Consider the following 23,793-nt stretch of genomic DNA (forward strand, 5'->3'; position numbering starts at 1 on the left):
CCCAGAAGCATTCACACTGAGGGATGAGAGGCACTGGTGTGGTGTATGGTGCCTGGAAAAGGGGTACATGCAGAGGTCCAGAGGATCACAGCCAGAGAAAAGGAAGATTCCATCTTGTGAATACCTTTTAGAACAGGTCATGGAACAAAACCTCTTGGAGCCACGGAACTGGGTTGCTGGAGCATACTTCCCACAGTATTCACACTTCAACAAGTTTGCCTTCTTATCAAGCTCTAGTGAGACACAGAGACACACAGCAGTTGGCCTGGAGCAGACCACACACAATGATTTCCCCACTCCACCACTCTCATTCCAAGCACACAGACTCCAAGTACTATTCTTCACTGAATCTACTAAGCTTGAGGAAAGAGCTGGGAAAAGAGAGGCACAATCTCCACTAATTAAGGCTCCAGGACAGTGAACAGAGCAGTTGATGTCTCCCTTGTCAGTACCATTTTGCTGAACAAGCAAAAAATAGCAGATCTCCCATACCCTACAAGGCTGTGGAGGAATCTGCACTCTGCTGTGTCCACACATCCTCCAGTCATTACAGACAGCTACAGTCCAGATTCTTCTGCTTACTGCTGACACAGAATCACTGAGGCTAACTATCTAACTCCACCAAGTCTGGTGCTAAACCATGTCCCTCAGCACCATCTCTCTGCAGCTTTTAAACACCTCCAGTGATGTGGATTCACAGAATCACCAAGGTTGGGAGAGACCTCAAAGATCATAGAGTCCAGCCTGTCACCCAACACCTCATGACTAGACCATGGCACCAAGTGCCACATCCAATCCCCTCTTGAACCCCTCCAGGGACAGCCACCTCCACTGAGGATCCTGCTCAGGATCCCTTTCAGTCAAGAAGCTTCTTCCAGTGTCCAGTCTAAACCTCCCCTGGGGCAGTTTGAAGCCATTTCCTCTTCCCCTATCACATGTTACTAGGCAGAAGAGACTGACCTCCACCTCATTACAACCTCCTTGCAGGTAGGTTACAGAGAGTGCAAAGGTCTCCACTCAGCCTGCTTTGTCCACACTAAACAAGCCCAGTTAGCTCAGCTGCTCCTCACAAGACCTGTTCTCCAGGCCCTTCACCAGCATCATCACCCTCCTCTGGACCTGCTCCAGCACCTCTTGTAGGGAGGGCCCCAAACTAAACCCAGTACTCAAGGTGTGTCCTCACCAGTGCTGAGTACAGGGGGACAATCAGCTCCCTGTTCCTGCTGGTTACACTATTGTGATACAGGACAGGATGCTGCTTGACTTCTTGGCCACCTGGGCACACCCTGTGTGACCGTTTGAGGCTGTGCCTTTAAGCAAGGGATACTGTGACTTTCTCCCTACACTTACAGGGGGGGAGAAGGCTGAGGCCTTCCCCTCAACCCTCCACACCCTGTCTCATGCTCAGCTGGCTGTTGAGCAACACCCCCAGGTCTTTTTCTGCTGGGTAGCTTTCAGCCACTCTGGCCCAAGCCTGGAGCTCTGAATGGAGTTGTAGTGACACAAGTACAGGGCCCAGCACTGGGCCTTGTCAAATAGAGTATGTCAGATCACATTAACAACAAAGTATTGTCTTATGGCACTCATGAAAAGGGGACCCAAGATCCACAGTTTGAGTTAGCAGGAAGGGAGGGAAATATACAAGTCCATAAGGAATAAAGTAAGTAATACAGTAGGAGCCACCAAAACCTTTCAGTAACACTAGCTAGGCCTCCTGGTGCTGCAACTCACCCATAGAAGCACTGTCCCCTCCTGGGGAATTGCTGGAGAGGTTTTCACTCTGGCCTGAAAGTGCTTCTCCCTGCAGTGGCTTCTCAGATTCTTTCAGCAACTGGGAGCAACCCACCTGGACAGGAAGAGAAAGAATTGGACTCATCAGAAGGAATTGGACTGCAGGGATGCTCACACCCTACCACAGCTCAGATTAATCCCTCCACCTACTAGGGAAGGAGAGCTGCTGAACAAAGTTATTACTCCTTCCTGGCTGACAGGCTTGGTGGCTCATTGGAAGGTCAAAGTGCTACCTGTCTTTGCATACCCTGCACTTCCATGTGACTGCATTTCCCCTCCTTTGCTGTAACTTCACTTGCTCATTGGCCAAACTGCATCTTTCCTTCACTACAAACAAGAGAACCTTACAATTCCTTGCATAAGTAATTGCTTTCAAGACTACTGCAGAAAACAATTCCCATTTACACTTCTTTCATTCCTTCCAACTCATTCTCTTTCATGCCACCACTTCATGTCTTCCCTCTTGCCCATCTCCCTCCTTTCCTTGTTTCATTCCTTCCAACTCATTCTTTTTCATGCTACCACTTCATGTCTTCCTTCTTAGAATAGAATAGAATAAACCAGGTTGGAAGAGACCTTCAAGATCATCGTGTCCAACCTATCATCCAACACCACCTAATCAACTAACCCATGGCACCAAGCACCCCATCAAGTCTCCTCCTGAACACCTCCGGGGATGGTGACTCCACCACCTCCCTGGGCAGCCCATTCCAATGGGCAATCACTCTCTCTGGGTAGAACTTCCTCCTGACCTCCAGCCTGAACTTCCCCTGGCACAGCCTGAGACTGTGTCCTCTTGTTCTGGTGCTGGGTGCCTGGGAGAAGAGACCAACCTCTGCCTGTTTACAACCTCCCTTCAGGGAGTTGTAGAGAGTGATAAGGTCTCCCCTGAGCCTCCTCTTCTCCAGGCTAAGCAGCCCCAGCTCCCTCAGCCTCTCCTCACAGGGCTGTGTTCCAAGCCCCTCACCAACTTCGTTGCCCTTCTCTGGACACCTTCCAGCAAGTCAACCTCCTTCCTAAACTGAGGAGCCCAGAACTGGACACAGGACTCAAGGTGTGGCCTAACCAGTGCAGTGTACAGGGGCAGAATGACCTCCCTGCTCCTGCTGGCCACACTGTTCCTGATGCAGGCCAGGATGCCATTGGCCCTCTTGGCTGCCTGGGCACACTGCAGGCTCACGTTCAGCCTACCATCAACCAGCACCCCCAGGTCCCTCTCTGCCTGGCTGCTCTCAGCCACTCTGACCCCAGCCTGTAGCACTGCCTGGGGTTGCTGTGGCCAATGTGCAGAACCTGGCACTTGGATGTGTTCAATCTCCTGCCCTTGGACTCTGCCCATCTGCCCAGCCTGTCCAGGTCTCTCTGCAAAGCCTCTCTACCCTCCAGCAGATCAACTCCTGCCCCCAGCTTGGTGTCATCAGCAAATTTACTGATGATAGACTCCATGCCCTCATCCAGATCATCAATGAAGATGTTAAAGAGGCTGGGGCCCAGCACTGATCCCTGGGGGACTCCACTACTGACTGGCTGCCAGCTGGATGTGACACCATTCACCACCACTCTCTTGCACTCTCTCTTGCCCATCTCCCTCCTTTCCTTGTTTCATTCCTTCCAACTCATTCTCTTTCATGCCACCACTTCATGTCTTCCCTCTTGCCCATCTCCCTCCTTTCCTTCTTTCATTCCTTCCAACTCATTATTCTCTTTCATGCCACCACTTCATGTCTTCCCTCTTGCCCATCTCCCTCCTTTCCTTGTTTCATTCCTTCCAACTCACTCTCTTTCATGCCACCACTTCATGTCTTCCCTCTTGCACATCTCCCTCCTTTCCCTTCCTCCTTATCGTTTGCATCTCAGGCTAAAAATGCAGACTTGGAATATGGGGACAGAAAATCCTGTCCAAAGATGGAAGCCCACCCTCATCCCAAGAGAACCCTACATGTCCTTTCCCCACAGCAGAGAATCCCTACTGGAAAAGGCTCTGCTCCTTCCTGGATGACAAAGCCCTCGATGATGTGTGTGAGGATCTGGGGCTTCACAATGGCTTGCGGGGGTTTGGAGTCTCCCAGCTGACGTGACACCATGGCCAGGTTGGGAGTGGGAGCAGAGGTGGGGGTGACTGATGCTCCTTCACTTGAGGTGGTGTTTGGGCTTGCAATAGCAGCAGGATCAGCTTTATCTGCAGAGTGAGAAGCACAGGAGTCAGTTACTTTTGCTCCATCTGCTTGAAATGGAGTAGGAGGTCAGATCATTAGCACACACAAGCAGAGCCTCTCCTTTGTACCTCACCTCCAAGGCCACTCTTCTCCTCCATGGTTTTGGGGCTGTCTGTCACAGGAGAAGACCTGGCAGGCAGGACTGCAGTGACACTGGGAGACTCCTCCTTCTCCTCCTCTGACTCTGCCTTGCGCTTCACCCCTAGGGTCTGAGACTTGCCCTGGGTGAAGGAAAAGGAAACTGTAAGCAGAGAAAGGAGCTCCAAAGCAATCAACAAAACAGACCCAAGGCAAAAGGAAGGTGCATCCTGCTCCATCATTTTCATCCCAACTCCTTCTGGAGACACCTCTAGCTCCTACCCAGCACCTACCTCTACTGAGGCCTAGCAGGGAGCAAATCTTCAGAGGACTCACTACTACACCACTAGGGCTAGGAGCTGGTGTCCCAATTCATTTTGACACTGATACAATATCAAGATGCTGTGTGGATCTCCAAAGATTACTCCAGAAAGAAAAGAAATGGAACAGCAGTCAATCCAGCAGTTTCCAAAGAGGCTTTTGGCTGAATCAGCTCCATGAAGGCCAGTCACAAGCACAGGAAACATGCTGGATGACAGCAGACTTGCCCTCCCCGCTCTGAAAGCCAGACAAACCCTGTGACACTTCCCTGAAGAAGCAGCCAGAGCTTAGAGAGTCTCACCAACTGGCTAAGGATATCTAAGCTGGCAAGGTGCTCTTGTCCCAGGAAGTTAGGCATGCCCTAGCATTGACAATGAACCATCTGTGTTTTCTGCCTGCTTTTGGCCTGTTGCCAGGGAATGGGGCTGGTACCACACAAGGGGGCTCTGGCCTGGAATTATCCACACCTAGTGAGAAGGGAGCTGTCTTCATGGCCCCCTCAGCTCTCCTCTCTCATGAGAGACAAAAAGGCTAGGTATTGTTTGTACTGGGTTTATGTGGAAAGGTTTTGGTAGCAGGGGGGTCTGCAAACGTGAATGCTATGACAAGACAGCTCCCATGTCCAACAGAGAGAGGGATGGAGAGAGGGAGAGGAGATAGGAGATAGGGATGAGATGGAACAGAATAGAACAGAATAGAACAGGTTGGAAGAGACCTTTGAGATCATCAAGTCCAACCTATCACCCAACACCATCTAATCAACTAACCCATGGCACCAAGCACCCCATCAAGTCTCCTCCTGAACACCTCCAGTGATGGTGACTCCACCACCTCCCCGGGCAGCCCATTCCAATGGGCAATCACTCTCTCTGGGTAGAACTTCTTCCTAACATCCAACCTAAACCTCCCCTGGCACAGCCTGAGACTGTGTCCTCTTGTTCTGGTGCTGGCTGCCTGGCAGAAGAGACCAACCCCCACCTGGCTACAACCTCCCTTCAGGGAGTTGGAGACAGCAAGAAGGTCTCCCCTGAGCCTCCTCTTCTCCAGGCTAAGCAACCCCAGCTCCCTCAGCCTCTCCTCACAGGGCTGTGCTCCAGACCCCTCCCCAGCTTTGTTGCCCTTCTCTGGACACCTTCCAGCATCTCAACCTCCTTCCTAAACTGAGGGGCCCAGAACTGGACACAGGACTCAAAGTGTGGCCTAACCAGTGCAGTGTAAAGGGGCAGAATGACTTCCCTGCTCCTGCTGGCCACACTGCTCTTAATGCAGGCCAGGATGCCATTGGCCTTCCTGACTGCCTGGGCACACTGCTGGCTCATGTTCAGCCTGCCATCAACCAGCACCCCCAGGTTCCTCTCTGCCTGGCTGCTCTCAACCACTCTGACCCCAGCCTGTAGCTCTGCCTGGGGTTGTTGTGGCCAAAGTGCAGAACCTGGCACTTGGATGTGTTCAATCTCCTGCCCTTGGCCTCTGCCCATCTGTCCAGCCTGTCCCTCTGCAGAGCCTCTCTACCCTCCAGCAGATCAACTCCTGCCCCCAGCTTGGTGACATCAGCAAATTTACTGATGATGGACTCAGTGCCCTCATCCAGATCATCAATGAAGATGTTAAAGAGCAGGTTAAAGATGTTAAAGAGAGGTTGTTCCCCTGCAGCCCATGGAGGTTAACAGTAGGGCAGATATCCACCCATGGAAGCCCCCACAGCAGAGCAGGTGGATATTCTCTGCGGGAAGCTGTGACCACACCTGTCCATGCTGGAGCAGGCTCCTGGTAGGATCTGTGGCCCTGCAGAAGCAGCTCATGTTGGGGACCCATGCTGAAACAATGCTCCTGAAAGAGCACCCTGTGGAAGGGACATGAACTGCTCCAGCATGAGTCCTTCCCACAGGCTGAAGCTCTTGACAAACTGCTCCAGTGTGGGAAGAACTCCAGCCTGTGGGAAGGAGAAGTTCATTAAGGACTGTATCCCAGCAGAGAGGTCCCATGCTGCAGCAAAGAAAAGGCATGAGGAAGGAGCAGCAGGAACAAAACTTAATGAGCAGACCACAACCCCCATTCCCCATCCTCCTGCACTGCTCAGTAAGAGGTAGAAAAGCCTAGAGGGAAGTTGAACTCATGGAGTTTGATTTGTTTAGGATGGTAATTAGTAAGTGATCCTCTTTCCTTGTCTCAGCTTTTCATTGTACTTTTTCTCCCTCTGCCCTGTTATGAATGGGGAGAAGCAGCAGCTTGGTGACCACCTGGAGGCCAGCCAAGCTCAACCACTCCGTTGTTAAGTGCAATATATAGTATGTGGAGTGAAGACCTGCTCCATTTGGGGCAGGGGTTGAGTCTCACCTGTTGACTTCAAGTGAAGCTGTTGAATGAGAGTGTGGAACACAAATGCTGTTAGTCAGTAACCCCATGGCTTGGGCTGGAATGATGTTATTGAGAGGGAAAAACCTTCACATTGTGTTACCCAAACCCTCTACCCATCCAACCACACTGACCTGGGCCCAGAGTGCTATTCTCACGCTCAGTAGTGTCACTTACTGGTAACTGGACAGACTGCATGTAGAATGCTGCTGGCATCTGAGCCACAACTGGAGAGGAGGCTGGGCTCTTGACCATGTGGGCTGTGCCTTGAACTTGTGCCAAATTCACCCCTGTAGTGAGAGAAGGAGCTTCCTGTGAGGAAGCTGGGGCTGAAGATGATGAGGGAGAAGCAGCATGAGCTTGGGAAACAGGCTGGACCACAGCTGGCATCCCGCGGGACGTCGGCACGGCCGCAGCAATCTGCGCCAAACCCAGCGCCTGGGCTTGGCCTGAGCCCTGCTGCCGAGTGCCCACCACCTGCACTGGGATGTGTGGTGGAGGCTGCTGTGCTGCTGACATTTTGGCAGGCCCAAGCTGAGGTGGTTTGATAGGGGTGACCAGAGATTTTGACTGAATTGGAACTGGCGACTTGGTGGCTGGCTGGCAAGGACTGTCCTGCTGGAGCTGCACAGGCTGGGACTGCAGCATAGGTTGCACCACAAGGGTCTGAGCCTGCTGTTGGTTTTGAGGTGGAGCCTGCTGCTGTGGAGCTTGAGCTTGCTGCTGATGTTGTGTCAGAGATGGTGCTTGCTGCTGTTGCTGCTGGGCCAACTGAAGATGGGTGGCTGTGTGGAGGAGCTGGGACTGGCGGTGCTGAAACTGCTGCTGGTGATGAATGGCGATCTGCTGCTGGATCACCACCTGCTTCTGCAAGTGGATCTGCTGCTGCTGCTGGATCAGAGAGTGGGGCTGGATCTGTGTATATGTAGCTACACAAACAGAGTTTGAAAAGGGATGAGCACAAAAGTTAGCACCAGTGAAGCTGGGAACAACAGCAACAAAACTCAGGCAGCCACTGCACTGGTTTGAATCACTGAGCTCCAGGAGTACTGACAGCCTTACTGGTAGAGGACATGGGAGACTGCATCAACCCTCACCAACAGAGAAAGATAATCCCTAGAGACAAGCCTCCTGGAGCCCAGAGACTGGGAGATATGTTGGAAAACATCACTGGACTTTGTTTCACTCTTGTGAAAGCCCAGTGGGCTCCAAAAGAAGGAACAGGTCTGCCCTTACCTGAGCTGATCAGCGTCTGGCTGGGCGCTGGCGTTGCGGTCCTGGTCAGGTTCATGCCTACTGTTTGCTGTCCACCACTGTCCGTTTCAGCCTTCTTTGTGGCTGCATTCTCTGTCTCTGTCTGGCTCCCCTGGCTAACAGTCACAGCCTGGGCAGCTGCTATGGGTAAGGGCTGAACCACCCCCGTGCCTTTCCTTTGGCAGCTGCCAGGAGCACCTGATGAAGAGGTCTGGCTCAATCCCGTTGAAGTCTGGCTCCCACCACTTGCCACCACACCCCCAGAAACACCATTGCTGCCTGCTGCTCCCTGACTCAAATTGAGGGACTGGCCTGTGCTGACAGAAGAGGCCTGAGCCACTGCCAAGGTCTGGCCTGTGCTGGTGGACTGTGGCAAGCCTGAAGCCTGGGAGCTTCCTGGCAGAGCTGCCTTCTGAGCAGAGCCTTGGAGCTGGGCATTAGTGGCTGAGGTCTGTTGGCTCCTCACCGCCAAGTTCTGCACCTAGAAACACATACACAAAACAGACACAAATGTTTGCTTCATGTGTGTTACTTGCTGGAATTTTGGCAGAGAACACACAAGCAGCACAGTCTACTGGGATGCAGGCTAAGTTGATGCTTTAAGTCTCACATGGGCAGCTACCTAATGCTGCAGGGCAAAGCTCAGGTGCAGCCCTCCCCAGGAAACACATTATCCTTAACACCTTCCGGCCCCATCTCTGATGGAAGTTAAAGATCTCCTGGCACTTTCTGAAGAGCACACGAAGCCACTGCCATTCTCCAAGGCATGGTACAGCCTTCAGACCTGCCTGCTGTGCACTTGCATTGGTAGGACCCAGTTTAGCACAGATCTAAAGGTGCTGACCAGCCATTCCATTTCAACTTTTGTGCCGCCTCGTCTCCTCTCCCTGTGCAGGGCTTTCCATTCAGCAGGCCCACACATCTACTCATGGCATGCAGCCCTTCTGATTTCACCAGCTCCTCTGCATTTTGGTGCTGCCATCCTCTGTATTTACTCCTCCTCCATATGCAGTGTTATCTTCAAGTCTGATCATGGCTGACTTCCCTTCAAAGAAAGCGTTCCAGGACAAGAGAACAGATGAAGTAACTGGGAGTCCCATGAATGACTAGGACAGGACAATGAAAATGGGAAGCAATGGCAGCTCCTTGACCTGGGGAATTGTTTGCAGATGGGAGATGAAAGCAGCAGCTAAAGATCTCGTGGCCTCTTTGGCATGTTTACAACAAATCAGCTGGGTTAAGGAGTGTTACCCCTGGCAAAGGCTCTTCACTGCAGGGTGGCTGAAAACTGGACACAGAACTCAACAACTCTTTTCACACATGACACCAAGACACTGGGAAGACAGGATTGATCCAGCCCAGGAAATTGAAGCACAAATTAATCCCATCTCTCTAGAGGGGAAATGCAAACGTGAGAAAAGGTGGGCAAGAGAGAACAGAACCTCCTGCCTGCACAGGAACACAGGCTGGTGAGAAAAGAAGAGCTAATCTCCTACAAAAACAGAGGGCTGGAGAGCCAGACCAGAGTGTGGGGTGATGGAGGGAGAGGGGAAGGGGAGGGGGTGTCACTGACCTGGTCTGTGTCTGCATGGACCCCAGGAGACTGAGTGGGTGGTACCTCCTGCTGGACAGCGGCCACAGCCCCGTTGGGCATCAGGATGAGTTGAGAGGCAAGAGGCACATTGCGGCCCAAGGTCCGGTTTACCTGCAACAGGTTCCCCAGCTGTGGCTGTCGAGGGAGGGGCAGGCGGTGTGGAATGGAAGGGACGGAGCGGGAGAGAGACAGACAGCGAACCACAAGCAAACAGATTACAAAGCAACACCAGGCTGCAATGCCACACACTGCAAAACCCCCAACCCTCCCTGCACTGTGACACAACCCCCAGGAGGAGGAGCCTGGGAAGCTTCCTTATGGAAATGAGCACTCTCCTATCCAAGAGGGGCCTGGGCCAGCTCCCACAGGCTGGCTAAAAGTATCACTGAATCTTCAGATGTGTAGCTAGGACTGGCTCAGAAACAGTGACAGAAGATATACAACCAAGACCAAGGTGGCTTGAAAAGAAATGGATTGCAAGCTGTGGCTGAAGTCAGCTGAGGCACAGAAAATAGTTTTCAAGTATGCAACCAAACCCCACACTGGCTACAGAACCAAGCCTGAAGTTGTTCTGTGTAGCAGCACATCAGAGCATCTGTTCATGTTGGGTTTTGTTTCTGGGCCTGCTTGCATTGTGACTTACATGCTGAGCTCAGCAGTGGGAGAAGAGAGTGATTTACTGTTAGATCTGATACACTGGTTTAGTTCACATTTATGCTGCAGTGAGAAGTGCCAAGGGATCTTTAACATCTATACAGAGCAGAGACAAAAATGGTTCTTAACCATCTCACCTGAGACACAATACAAAGCTGATCTGAGCCCAAAGTCAGACTTAGTATCAGAGTATCAGTCAGGGTTGGAAGGGACCACAAGGATCATCTAGTTCCAACCCCCCCTGCCATGGGTAGGGACACCCCACACTACATCAGCCTGGCCACAGCCTCATCCAGCCTGGCCTTAAACACCCCCAGGGACGGGGCCTCAACCACCTCCCTGCACAACCCATTCCAGGGCTTCACCACTCTCATGGGGAAGAACTTCCTCCTCACCTCCAGCCTCAATCTCCCCACCTCCAGCTTCATTCCATTCCCCCTAGTCCTATCACTCCCTGAGATCCTGAGAAGTCCCTCCCCAGCCTTCCTGTAGCCCCTTCAGATCCTGGAAGGCCACAATGAGGTCACCTGGGAGCCTTCTCTTCTCCAGACTGAACAGCCCCCAGACTTGGGGTTTCACGGGCAAGAGCTTTCCCCATTCCGATCTGAGGCACAGAGCATCATCCTTAAAGCTAGAGGTAGTGCAAAGCTGTTGGTAATCCCAAGCAGTGAGGCACTGAGGTGGCTGGGAAGCAAGGCCTAGGTCAGGCCACGTTGTGTGCACACATCTCTTACCCGGAGATACATCTGGGCCTGGGACTGGTTGAGCGGCGGGGAGGTGGCGTTGCCCAGGAGCACCGACTGCGTCAGCGTGGTGGCGCTGGGGGAGCTGACACTCTGCGACCGGCTGATCAGCTGAGCTGCTGATGTGGTGGCTAGGTTGATCTTAGAACAGAGAAAAGAGACAAAGGCAAAGAGATAAGGAGGAGATCACGTAGTGAGGCACAGCTGGGGCAGACAGCTTACAGGGTTTTTCCTGCAACCCACAGAGGATCAAGAAAAATAAGTTCTTGCCTTAGAGAGCTCCTCTTAGAGGCTATGGAATCTGACCTGGCCAAAGTTGTGGGTGCTAACCTCATCTCTGGTTGACAGCTGGCTGAACAGGAGCCAGCAGTGTGCCCATGTGGCCAAGAAGGCCAATGGCATCCTGGTCTGCATCAGGAATAGTGTGGCCAGCAGGAGCAGGGAAGTCATTGTGCCCTGTGCTCAGCACTGCTGAGGCCACACCTTGAGTCCTGTGTCCAGTTCTGGGCCCCTCAGTTTAAGAAGGACATTGAGACACTTGAAGGTGTCCAGAGAAGGGCAACAAGGCTGGGGAGGGGCCTTGAGCACAGCCCTGTGAGGAGAGGCTGAGGGAGCTGGGGTTGCTTAGCCTGGAGAAGAGGAGGCTCAGGGGAGACCTTCTTGCTCTCTACAAGTACCTGAAGGGAGGTTGTAGCCAGGTGGGGGTTGGTCTCTGATCCCAGGCAACCAGCACCAGAACAAGAGGACACAGTCTCAAGCTGTGCCAGGGGAAGTTTAGGCTGGATGTTAGGAAGAAATTCTTCCCAGCAAAGAGAGATTGGCCATTGGAATGTGCTGCCCAGGGAGGTGGTGGAGTCCCCATCCCTGGAGGTGTTCAAGAGGGGATTGGATGTGGCACTTGGTGCCATGGTTTAGTTAGTCATGAGGTGTTGGGTGAGAGGTTGGACTTGATTATCTCTGAGGCCTTTTCCAACCTTGTTGCTTCTATGATCTGTGTGCTGAGCCTGAGCATCTCTGTCAGCATGCAACTGTAATAAAAGATCCAAAGGCAAACCAGAGCTTTTCTCCAGCCTCTCAACTAAAGGAAAAAGCCCCAGAGAGGCAATTCCTACTCTACCAAGTCCTCTGGTCTCTGGATGAATCCCAGTTCCTGCTGTCATTCAGCAAACTCCTTGTCCTGGTTTTGACTGGGACAGAATCAGTTTGCCATTCCTAGCAGCTAGAATAGTGCTGTGGTTTGGGCTCAGTCTAGGATTTGGTGTGCACATCATGTTGACAACATACATTTGCTTTTATTTGTTGCTATGAAATCAAGGACTTCTCTGGTTCCCACATCTTGCTAGTGGGCAAGTGCCCCAGAAGCTGGGAGGGCAACTGATCCAAGCTGGCCAGTGGAATATTCCACATCACACACCACCATGCTCAGCTGAGCACAGGTTAGCTGGGAAGCTAGAGCTCTCTCTTCCAGGACTTCAGGATGCTCTCCTCAAGGATCTACTCACAGTGAGCTGGGCCTCAGCTCATGGGTGCTGAGCAGTTGCATTGTGCATCATTCATTTGTATATTCTATTATGATCATGATTATTTTATCTATTCAAGTTGTTCAACTGTTCTTAGCTCAGCTCAGGAGTTTTACTTTCTTTTCCCCAGCAGGAGCAGGGAGGAGTGAGCAGGCAGCTGCATGGTGCCCAGCTGCTGGCTGGGGTTAAATCACAACACTGCTACTATGCCCAAGACAAAACCAAGACCAAAAAGCTTTCCCTTTCAAGATGCTCATGACTCCTCCAAAGTTGTAATCCTTTTCCAACCCGTGACAACATGTCCCCAAGGCCTCAGCAAAGAGAGATCAGTCTCTGCATTTCCTGCTAAGAAGCTTCTCCCACTTGGAAACCTCTGGTCTCCACAACCCCCTCCAATAACAACAGCACCCTAAATGCTCAGTGGTCTGCACCTTGAGGACACCCAGAGTGCTCAGAAGCTGTGTTTCCCTGGCTGACCTGCCTTCCTCAAACACAAAGGGCAGAGAAAACAAGGCAGGGGCTGGGAGGGAGGTTTTGAGACACATGTGAGGGAGCAGTTACTTACAGAGGCCTGAGTGGTGGTGGTCTGTTGAGGGGTGCTGGTGTTGGGGGAGCTGGCCTGTCTACTGGCTGCAATTGTAGCCTGCAAAAGAGATTAACAGAGAAATGAATACCTGGAACAAACTTTCCAATCCTGTCCAAATACTTGGCTTTGTGAGAACAGCTGGTCCCAGCAGCACCCTCTCTCACTTCTGAGAACAGGAGCACAATCTAACCCCTACAAATGCCTGTGGTGCCCTGCAGGTCAGGTGCACCAGCTGGGGAAGGTGCCTCCTCTTCTGCAACCAGTTCAGTACCACACACTGTGCAAGGCAGGGGACAGCAGACCCTTACAGGGACTCTGAAAACCATTACACCCAGGACTAACAGCCAAGGGGAACAGCTACTGATGGAGACAGTGTTACACTGACAGAATTGTATTTACATCACACATAATCCACCTTCAACTGATGAAACTGGCCATGAAGGCCACGGGCATCCTGGCCTGCAACAGGAACAGTGTGGACAGCAGGAGCAGGGAGGGCATTGTGGCCTTGTACTCAGCATTGGTTAGGCCACACCTTGAGTCCTGTGTCCAGTTTTGGGCCCTTCAATTTAAGAAGGATATCAAAACACTTGAAGGTGTCCAGAGAAGGGCAACGAGGCTGGGGAGGGGTCTGGAGCACAGCCCTGTGAGGAGAGGCTGAGGGACCTGGGGTTGCTTAGCCTGGAGAAGGGGAGGCTCAGGGGAGACCTCATTGCTCTCTACAACTCCCTGAAGGGAGGTTGTAGCCAGCTGGGGGTTGGTCTCTTCTCCCATGCACCCAGCACCAGAACAAGAGGACACAGTCTCAAGCTGTGCCAGGGGAAGTTTAGGCTGGAGGTGAGGAGAAAGTTCTTCCCAGGAAGAGGAATTGGCCATTGGAATGTGCTGCCCAGGGAGGTGGTGGAGTCCCCATCCCTGGAGGTGTTCAAGAGGGAATTGGATGTGGCACTTGGTGCCATGGTTTAGTTAGTCCTGAGGTGTTGGGTGAGAGGTTGGACTTGATGATCTCTGAGGTCTTTTCCAACCTTATTAATTCTATGATTCTAAATAGATGAGTTGTTAAAAGCAAACCGAATAAAAATCCCTCAAGAATTATGCACCATGAAGTATCTTGACTTGTATAAACAGATCTCCAAGCAACAGCCTCCTGGCTGGACAAGACCTACCCCATGCTGCTCTGCTTAGGTAACTGGAAAAGCCAACACAGGCTCCTAAGTTTGAAGACAGAACATTCAGAGGACAGCACCTGACATTCCCCTCACACAGGACCATGTCTGCTCTCAGAGAAGCACCAATGCATGGCTCACTTTAGTGCAGCCTCTCAGCACTAGTGCATCCACTGCTAGCTTCCACCCCACAGGTACAGAAGGTGCAGGTACTGGTCAGAGCAAATCTCCTGGTGGGGATGTCAAATTCTACCTTCCCTTGCTTTGTACCTGAAACCCAATTGCCTCATTGAATCAGGCTTCCAGTTTAGCAGCTGTTTGTCTTAGCTTTAAACTAAGTGTTTAGGGACTTCTCATCTCATGGAGCAGCAGGATGACCTCAGTGCACATGTCAAAGTACAAAAGAGACACTCTCTGGATCTCAACAACAAACCTAATTCCTCTCCTCCTGCTCCTTGGCAACTCACCTGCTGGACAGCAGCCAGGCTGTGAAGCTGAGCACTGTTAAGCTGCTGCTGGAGCATAAACTGGTGGAAGTACTGGGCTGCATTGGGCTGCCTCTGGAGTGCCTGCAGGGCCTAGAGAAAGAGGAAAACCCAATTGTCAAAAATAGCATGCCCTTGAAATGCAATTAAGAGAGCAAGGAAGAAATAAGTAACAGCCATGGGACCATGCTAGACACCAGGAAAAAAGCAAAGTCACCAGGCTGGCAGAGGGAAATATGCAGCACAGCTACAAATCTGGCAGCAGGCTGGATCAGAGGGGTATTGCAGGGCAGCAGGAAGCACACTTGCAAGACTTCAATAAACTTCAGGAGTCAGGGGATGGGCTTGCTCAAGCAGACTGACAGGGGTCACAGTGTGGTATGGACACAGAGGATATATGCTGCACAGAGGAACTGGGATGATAAACTGAACAACTTGCTCTGTCACAGCAGGCTAAAACCAGCTGGGATCAAATCTAAGAGGCTGGACACCAGAGGAGTGGCCTATAAAATATGGAGCAGAGTGTCAGCCTGCAGGAACTAAGCACTTGGCCTAGCATAAGAATGTCTAAAACTGAACACAAGGTAGCTCCTCAAGCATGCTTCCACCTCAACACACAACTCAGAAGTCATTCTGCCCCTGTACACTGCACTGGTTAGGCCACACCTTGAGTCCTGTGTCCAGTTCTGGGCCCCTCAGTTTAGGAAAGATGTTGAGGTGCTGGAAGGTGTCCAGAGAAGGGCAACAAAGCTGGGGAGGGGTCTGGAGCACAGCCCTGTGAGGAGAGGCTGAGGGAGCTGGGGTTGCTTAGCCTGGACAAAAGGAGGCTCAGGGGAGACCTTCTTGCTCTCTACAACTCCCTGAAGGGAGGTTGTAGCCAGGTGGGGGTTGGTCTCTTCTCTCTAGCAACCAGCACCAGAACAAGAGGACACAGTCTCAAGCTGTGCCAGGAAAGGTTCAGGCTGGATGTTAGGAAGAAGTTCTATACAGAAAGATTGGCCATTGGAATGGGCTGCTCAGGGAGGTGGTGGAGTCACCATCCCTGGAGGTGTTTAGGAAGAGCCTGGCTGAGGCACTTGGTGCCATGGTTTAGCTGATCAGATGGTGCTGGGTGATAGGTTGGACTTGATGATCTTTGAGGTCATTTCCAACCTGGTTAATTCTGTTCAGAGGAACACCAAAGGGCTCACCACCACTCCCCACTGCTGCACACAGCATTCAAGAGCATACTCCTGTCTCACCTGCACAGCCTGTCGCTCATAGAGAGACATCTGTGAGATCTGAGGCCGGGTGCTTCCCCCAGAACCGGAGCCCCCGCTGCTGGAGCTGGAATTCTGCTCACTTTCAGTCTCCATGGTGACAGGATCCCAGGAACTCAAGCAGGCTCCAGATCTACATTGAGAGAACTGGAAACTAAGTCAGGCTAGAGACAGACCCAAAGCACAGTTCACTGCATCACACAGCTTGGTTACCAGAGTATCCCAGGTCATCCCAGCTCCAGGCCCGCTGCGTGGCTCTGCAGGCCACTGTGTGTGACAGGGGTCTGCAATCACCCCAAAATTACACTCATGCTTTAAATCCTGCATCACCACAGTCAGGAATGTCACACACACATTCTCCTGTTTTTCTTGCCATGCCACAGCTGGAAGCTGCAGCACCCTGAACTCTCATAAAGGCAGCAGAGTGAAGGAGCAGCTGCAGCCCATGCAGAACATCAGCGTGGCTAACAAACCTGCTCACCCCTCCTTCAGGGGAGGCTTCTGCCCTGAGGGGAACTGCACTGTCCAGGCTTCCACTGCACTTTGGCAACTTCTGATCTCTTCTTCCTCCACTCCCACAAGAGACAGCATTTTCATATCATAGTATCATAGTATCAGTCAGGGTTGGAAGGGACCACGAGGATCATCTAGTTCCAACCCCCCTGCCATGGGCAGGGACACCCCACACTAGATCAGGCTGGCCAGAGCCTCAGCCAGCCTGGCCTTAAACACCCTGCAGCTGTGTCAGCTCAGTCCTCCATCTCCCAGTGTAGCCCCCAGCCCTTGACTATTCTCTTCATTCTCTGATCCCATGGACTTCCAGCTACTTGTTGATGCTGGCAGTTCCCAACTTGAATATTGGACTGCAAGCTGCTACCTGTGGTGGCTAGCTGCTTTCAGGAGGAAGAGAGTCATTAGCAGAGTGGATGAAGGATTCACTGGCAACACTTGAAGAAGGCCAATGGCATCCTGGCCTGCATTAGGAACAGTGTGGCCAGCAGGAGCAGGGAAGTCATTGTGCCCTGTGCTCAGCACTGGTTAGGCCACACCTTGAGTCCTGTGTCCAGTTCTGGGCCCCTCAGTTTAAGAAGGACATTGAGAGACTTGAAGGTGTCCAGAGAAGGGCAACAAGGCTGGGGAGAGGCCTTGAGCACAGCCCTGTGAGGAGAGGCTGAGGGAACTGGGGTTGCTTAGCCTGGAGAAGAGGAGGCTCAGGGGAGACCTCATTGCTGTCTACAACTACCTGAAGGGAGGCTGTAGCCAGGAAGGGATTGGTCTCTTCTGCCAGGCAAGCAGCACCAGAACAAGAGGACACAGTCTCAAGCTGTGCCAGGGGAGGTTTAGGCTGGAGGTGAGGAGAAAGCTCTTCACAGAGAAAGTCATTAGTCATTGGAATGTGCTGCCCAGGGAGGTGGTGCAGTCCCCATCCCTGGAGGTGTTCAAGAGGGGATTGGATGTGGCACTTGGTGCCATGGTCTAGTCATGAGGTGTTGGGTGACAGGTTGGACTCGATGATCTTTGAGGTCTCTTCCAACCTTGGTGATACTGTGACACTGTGATACTTGGAGGTGAAAGCTGCTGAAGATGTCAGGCAGGGCCAGAGAGATCTTCCAGCAGCAGAAAGAGGAGTTGCAGCAAAACACAGGAGTGAAAAAGGACTGGAGAAGGCTTTCACCAGCCAAGGGGAAAAGACTAAACACTGAGGAGTGAGTGCTTAGAAGAAGAGTAACAGATTGGGACGATCAGGGAGCCTCCCAGAGCAAGAAACATGGGCTCCATAAGGAGTAATAGCAGGAAAGGTTAGAGCCAGAAAAGGGAAAGTGCAGAAGTGCTGACTCAACAGAATTCCACCAAAACCATTTCCCTTTGTAGAATAATAATAGTCCATGGGGGGGAAAACACAAAAAGGCAGGCTCTGGCAGCCTCAGTATCACTGTCAGCCTGTTTGTTTCCAAAACACCAGCTGGCTCCCCTGCAAGGTATCTGAGAGACCTCTAAACGAGACCCTTAGGCATTCTGGATCCCCCAGCAGCACTGCTGTTATCCAGACCCTTACAAATCCAGAGCTTTCAAGCTTCACACCTTCACCAAACACTACTCTCCCCAGGTACACAGAACACCAGAGCAGCACAGGAAAGGTCCAACAACAGCCTCAACCAGACAGCTTTTTAAGTTCTGGAATGGTGTTAAGGGCAGCAGATGACTTTAAAGTAGGGCAGCAGCATTAGCACTGCAGAGGATGGCTGGCTCAGCCAGGGAATTGCTGCCCTAAACTTGCTCCTCAAAAGTCTGGAACACTCTGGGATGGACAAGCAGATAACTGCTGCCCCACTCTTGTCTTCCCCACACATCTTTACTTCTGCTCAGAGGTTCTGCCCAGGCATCTCCCTCCTGATCCATCAAGCAGCTTCCTGCACTGCTTCAGTGTTGGCCATTGGTCCTGCCTCTCCAACCTGATCTCCTTCTATGCCCAGGTGACTGCCTGGTGCCTGTGGGGCAGGCTGTGGATGGAGTCTGCCTGGACTTCAGCAAGGCCTCTGACACCATCCCCCACAGCAAACTCCTGGCCAAGCTGTCAGCCCCTGGCTTGGACAGCAGCACTCTGAGCTGGGTTAGGAACTGGCTGGAGGCTGAACGCAGAGAGTGGTGGTGAATGGTGCCACAGCCAGCTGGCAGCCAGGCACCAGTGGTGTGCCCCAGGGATCAGTGCTGGGCCCCATCCTCTTTAACATCTTCATTCATGATCTGGATGAGGGGATTGAGTCAGTCATCAGCAAATTTGCAGATGACACCAAGTTAGGAGCAGATGTTGGTCAGTTAGAGGACAGAAGGGCTCTGCAGAGGGACCTCGACCGACTGGACAGATGGGCAGAGGCCAACAGGATGGCATTCAACAAGTCCAAGTGCCAGGTGCTGCACTTTGGCCACAGCAACCCCAGGCAGAGCTACAGGCTGGGGTCAGAGTGGCTGAGAGCTGCCAAACAGAGAGGGACCTGGGGGTGCTGATTGACAGCTGCCTAAACATGAGCCAGCAGTGTGCCCAGGTGGCCAAGAGGGCCAATGGCATCCTGGCCTGCAACAGGAACAGTGTGGCCAGCAGGAGTAGGGAGGTCATTCTGCCCCTGTACACTGCACTGGTTAGGCCACACCTTGAGTCCTGTGTCCAGTTCTGGGCCCCTCAGTTTAGGAAGGACATTGAGAGACTTGAAGGTGTCCAGAGAAGGGCAACAAGGCTGGGGAGAGGCCTTGAGCACAGCCCTGTGAGGAGAGGCTGAGGGAGCTGGGGTTGCTTAGCCTGGAGAAGAGGAGGCTCAGGGGAGACCTCATTGCTCTCTACAACTACCTGAAGGGAGGTTGTAGCCAGGTGGGGGTTGGTCTCTTCTCCCAGGCAAGCAGCACCAGAACAAGAGGACACAGTCTCAAGCTGCACCAGGGGAAGTTTAGGCTTGGAGAGGAGGAGAAAGTTCTTAACTGAAAGAGAGATCGGCCATTGGAATGTGCTGCCCAGGGAGGTGGTGGAGTCCCCATCCCTGGAGGTGTTCAAGAGGGGATTGGATGTGGCACTTGGTGCCATGGTCTAGTCATGAGGTCTGTGGTGACAGGTTGGACTCGATGATCCTCGAGGTCCCTTCCAGCCTTGGTGATACTGTGAGACTGTGATTCTGCCCTGCAGCCACCTGAGCTGGGAGGCATCCCCTCCTACCTGGCCCCTTCTCTCTTCAGGCACAACCCTGCTGCAGGTCAAAAGACTTGGTCAAGAAGCCCATCTGGAACTGAAAAGCTCTGGAGAAAACAATTGCCTTAAATATCTTTGTTAGGGGGCAGCACCACCAAATGTAAATGGTGTCTGGAGAGACACTGAGAAGGGAGAGAGGAGACTTTTTGAGAGAAAAAAATACTGTGGTCAACTAACTAAGAACTTGAGGGGGTGGGAGGAGGGTTAAATGCAAGTCAGAAGGAAGCTGCACATGGTTACACCAAGTTAACTACTGGCTTAGCTACCATTAGGAGGTAATCTCCGTTCCCTTGCTCACCCTCAGTGCCTCAGCATTTACCTTGCTTCTGGGGCTCACTAGATCAACCTGGTAACTTCTCAGAACAACTCTGCTGAAGAGCACTTTCTGCCTGCTCAGCAAGTGGAATTAGCTCACCTGTGATGCTGCAAGGGGCAGTGAGAGAGACAGGAAGTTCAGTAAGGCTCAGCTTAGCTGTAGCACACATCCACAGCTCAACAGCTGCATGAGGAGAAACCTGGCTTCTGACTTGGTGCTCTGCTCCACCATCTGCGTTTCCCCAGCAAGGAGCATAATTGATTCTTCAGGCTTCCAGCAATTGTTGGAGTTCCACACTGATCTAGATCTCCTTCAAACGAGGCTCTGCCACAAACACAACCCTGCAGAAACACTTCTGGGATGAGACATCATAGAACTGTGGTCTCAGCATAAGGAGAAGGCTTTTTGGGGGCATGGTTAGAGGATCATAGTCTCCCTTTGCAGAAGGGCAGTGAGAACTTTAAGTTGCTTGCAAGAAGCCAGGTTACCCAGCAAAGCCCTTTTGAAACACTAAAGTGGAAAGGCATAGAATCTCCCTAGGCAAGTTCATCCAAGAATGCAGCTCTATGTTAGTGTAATCCCATCCACATACAGGCTATGTCCACTAGAAACAGCACAGACTACACTCCCCTCCTCTTAGCACATCTTTCAGTGCCCTCCAAAAACCTAGTGACCTCTGGGCTATCAGCTTGACTTCTCTAGCTGCTGCTCCATGAGCTGGGGAACCAGCTGGGTAAACCAGGAGTGCTCCAAAACACTTAGCTAATCAACTCACCTAGCAAAAGCAATCAGTAGCTCCCAAGCAAAAAGAATAGCAACAACCCCGAGTAACACCGTGTCCATTACTGCAACTTAACCTATCAACAGCGGCTGGAACCGCATCCCTGAGAGAGAGAGGGAAGTGCACAGAGGCAAGAGTGACAGCACAGTGGGGAGAGGAAAAGCAGCTCATGAAGCAGCATGAGAACATAGTATCATAGTATCAGTCAGGGTTGGAAGGGACCACAAGGATCATCTAGTTCCAGCCCCCCTGCCATGGGCAGGGACACCCCACACTACATCAGCCTGGCCACAGCCTCAGCCAGCCTGGGCTTAAACACCTCCAGGGACAGGGTCCCAACCACCTCCCTGGACAACCCATTCCAGGGCTTCACCACTCTCATGGGGAAGAACTTCCTCCTCACCTCCAGCCTCAATCTCCCCACCTCCAGCTTCATTCCATTCCCCCTAGTCCTATCACTCCCTGAGATCCTCAGCAGTCCCTCCCCAGCCTTCCTGGAGCCCCCTTCAGATACTGGAAGGCCACAATGAGGTCACCTGGGAGCCTTCTCTTCTCCAGACTGAACAGCCCCAATTCCTTCAGTCTGTCCTCACAGGAGAGGTGCTCCAGCCCTCTGCTCATCCTCCTGGCCCTTCTCTGGACACCTTCCAGCACCTCCACATCCCTCTTGCAATAGGGGCTCCAGAACTGGAGGCAGTACTGCAGGTGGGGTCTCAGCAGAGCTGAGCAGAGGGGGAGGATCACCTCCCTTGCCCTGCTGGCCACACTTCTCCTGATGCAGCCCAGGATCTGATTGGCTTTCTGGGCTGCAAGTGCACACTGAGAGCTCCTGGTGAGCTTCTCCTCCCCCAGCACCCCCAAGTCTCTCTCCTCAGGGCTGCTTTCCAGCCAGACCCTGCCCAGCCTGCATTTGTGCCTGGGATTGCCTCCACCCAGCTGCAGGACCCTGCCCTTGGTCTTGTTGAAGCTCCTGAGGTTGGCTTGTGCCCACCTCTCCAGCCTGTCCAGGTCCCTCTGGATGGCCTCCCTTCCCTCCAGCTGTCTGCTGCACCACACAGCTTGGTGTCATCAGCAACCCTGCTGAGGGTGCACTCAGTGCCACTGTCCATGGCACCCACAAAGGTGTTGAACAAGCCTGGTCCCAGGACTGATCCCTGAGGGACTCTGCTTGTCCCTGGCCTCCACTGGGACATGGAGCCATGGACAGCCACTCTTTGGGTGCAGCCATCAAGCCAGTTCCTTATCCATCTAGTGGTCACCCATCACACCCATGTGTCACCAGCCTGGAGACCAGGATGTGGTGTGGGACAGTGTGGAAGGCTTTGCTCAGCTCCAGGCAAACGACATCAGCTGCTCTCCCCTCAGCTATTGATGTTGTCACCTGCTCATAGAAGGCCACCAGGTTGGTCAGGCAGGATTTGCCCTTGGTGAAGCCATGCTGACTGTTCCCAATCACCTCATGGGCTGGTGCAGAACCTCTGTGACCTCAGTACCCACTACAGGTGATTGATCTACAAGCTTCTGGCCTTTCTCAATAGGAAAAGAGCCAGGTCAAACATCTCCTCTAGTCACTCAACACTGGGTAGGAGGTAGCAAAGTTTTCCTGGCTCACCCCATCCATCCCTTCCCCCCCAGTACATGTTAGTGGATGTTGCCCGAAGAACACTTTCTAATCTCACAGACGGTTTCATCTCTTCATCCACGGAAAAACTAACCAACAGGTAACGTTTGCACAGGTCTGCCTACATGTTTCGAGGAGAAAGAAAATCAGCAACCAGGATTGCAGCTCGCTCATTGCTCTGCGAACTGTAGTTTCCTACACAGCCCCCGAGCTCCGCAGAGGTGTGCGAACCGCCCGGGACACACGATACTGCGCCCTGGGATGCTCGGGAAGGTGCAGCGACCCGCGCAGCACCCCGCTCCCCACCCCAGGGCTGTTGCTCGGCCCGTCGCCCGCCCTCCCCCGCCGAGCGGGGCCAGCGCAGCCGCCCGGGACGGGGTCCGGCAGGGGTGGGCGAGGGGGGCGGCACGGCGGCAGCCCTCCCTCCCTCCCAGGCCGCCGGCAACTCCAGCAGCAAAGTTAAGCCGGAGCGTGCAGGAGCCCTGCCCGCCCTGCCCACAGCACGGGAGGCGGGGATCCACCGCAGGATGCCCGCCACCGGGGAGCTAAAGAAAGGCGCGTGTTCAACGCCCGGCTGCCGGCGGCGGGGAAGCGGCGGCGGCTGCCCGGCAGCGGGGATCGGGGCTGCGAGGGGGGCACTTCCCGGCCGCTGCTCCCGGGGCCGGGCAGACAATGGCCGCTCCGCCGCCGCTGTCAACTTCCAGCTCGCCTCGGCCCCGGGATAGTCTCCCCTCCGCGGCCGCCCGCCTTCCCGGGCCCGGCCTCACCTGCAGCCGCCGCGGCACTGCCCCGCTCCGCACGGCTCCCGCAGCAGCAGCGGCGCCGCCGCCGCCACGATCCTGCCCGCTCGCCCGGCCCGCCCCGCGCTGCGGCGTTACCGGAGCCCCCGGGGCCGCCGCCGCCTGACACGCCCCCCCTGACACGGGCCCCGGGCCGCGAGGGGCGGGGCGGGCGGTGCCCGGGGGAGGGGGGAGGCCGCTGTCGGGGGAGGGCGGGGCCGAGGGCGTTACCTCGCGCGGGCGCCCCGCGGGGCCGCGGCCTGCTGGAGCAGCCTCGAGGCAGGAAGGCGCCGGCCAGGCCGCGCCGGGCGGCATTTACCCGCGGGCGCCGCTTCGGCTCCCCATTTGTGGGCTTAAATTTTCTTGCCTTTTCCCTTCCCCCCCTATATTTTTTTTCTTTTCTTTCCTTTCCTATTTTTCTTTTTCCTTTTTTTTTTTTAACTTTGGCGTCTGGCGCTCGCGGCCGCTGCGTCACTTCCGCCCGCCCGGCACTTTCCGGTCACCTGACCCCCGCGCCTCCCCCCCCCGCCTCCCCGGC

General features: G+C 53.5%; 1 protein-coding gene across 4 annotated transcripts in view; it reads right to left on the minus strand.

Annotated features, from left to right (window-relative positions):
• The window catches only part of PHC1 (polyhomeotic homolog 1), a 28,448-nt gene extending 4,729 nt beyond the window's left edge, over positions 1 to 23,719 (minus strand). Inside the window, exons 1-12 of one of the 4 annotated variants that reach the window (XM_068166037.1) lie at positions 23,487 to 23,719; positions 16,005 to 16,155; positions 14,746 to 14,856; positions 13,092 to 13,169; positions 10,998 to 11,147; positions 9,589 to 9,744; positions 7,998 to 8,496; positions 6,939 to 7,690; positions 4,081 to 4,228; positions 3,762 to 3,970; positions 1,732 to 1,846; positions 125 to 233 (exon numbers count right to left, since the gene is read on the minus strand). In XM_068166037.1, the coding sequence (XP_068022138.1) occupies positions 125 to 233; positions 1,732 to 1,846; positions 3,762 to 3,970; positions 4,081 to 4,228; positions 6,939 to 7,690; positions 7,998 to 8,496; positions 9,589 to 9,744; positions 10,998 to 11,147; positions 13,092 to 13,169; positions 14,746 to 14,856; positions 16,005 to 16,118 (2,441 nt within the window). In that variant the 5' untranslated portion in view covers positions 16,119 to 16,155; positions 23,487 to 23,719. Of the gene's footprint in view, positions 1 to 124; positions 234 to 1,731; positions 1,847 to 3,761; positions 3,971 to 4,080; positions 4,229 to 6,938; positions 7,691 to 7,997; positions 8,497 to 9,588; positions 9,745 to 10,997; positions 11,148 to 13,091; positions 13,170 to 14,745; positions 14,857 to 16,004; positions 16,156 to 23,243 lie in introns of all 4 variants that reach the window. The other 3 variants (XM_068166038.1, XM_068166036.1, XM_068166039.1) reach the window with 3 other exon arrangements.
• Between the last annotated feature and the right edge of the window lie 74 nt (positions 23,720 to 23,793).

The sequence above is a fragment of the Melanerpes formicivorus genome, unplaced genomic scaffold (genome assembly GCF_026170545.1).
Source record: "Melanerpes formicivorus ecotype bairdi unplaced genomic scaffold, bMelFor1.0.p_v2 SCAF_96, whole genome shotgun sequence".
Lineage (NCBI taxonomy): Eukaryota > Metazoa > Chordata > Aves > Piciformes > Picidae > Melanerpes > Melanerpes formicivorus.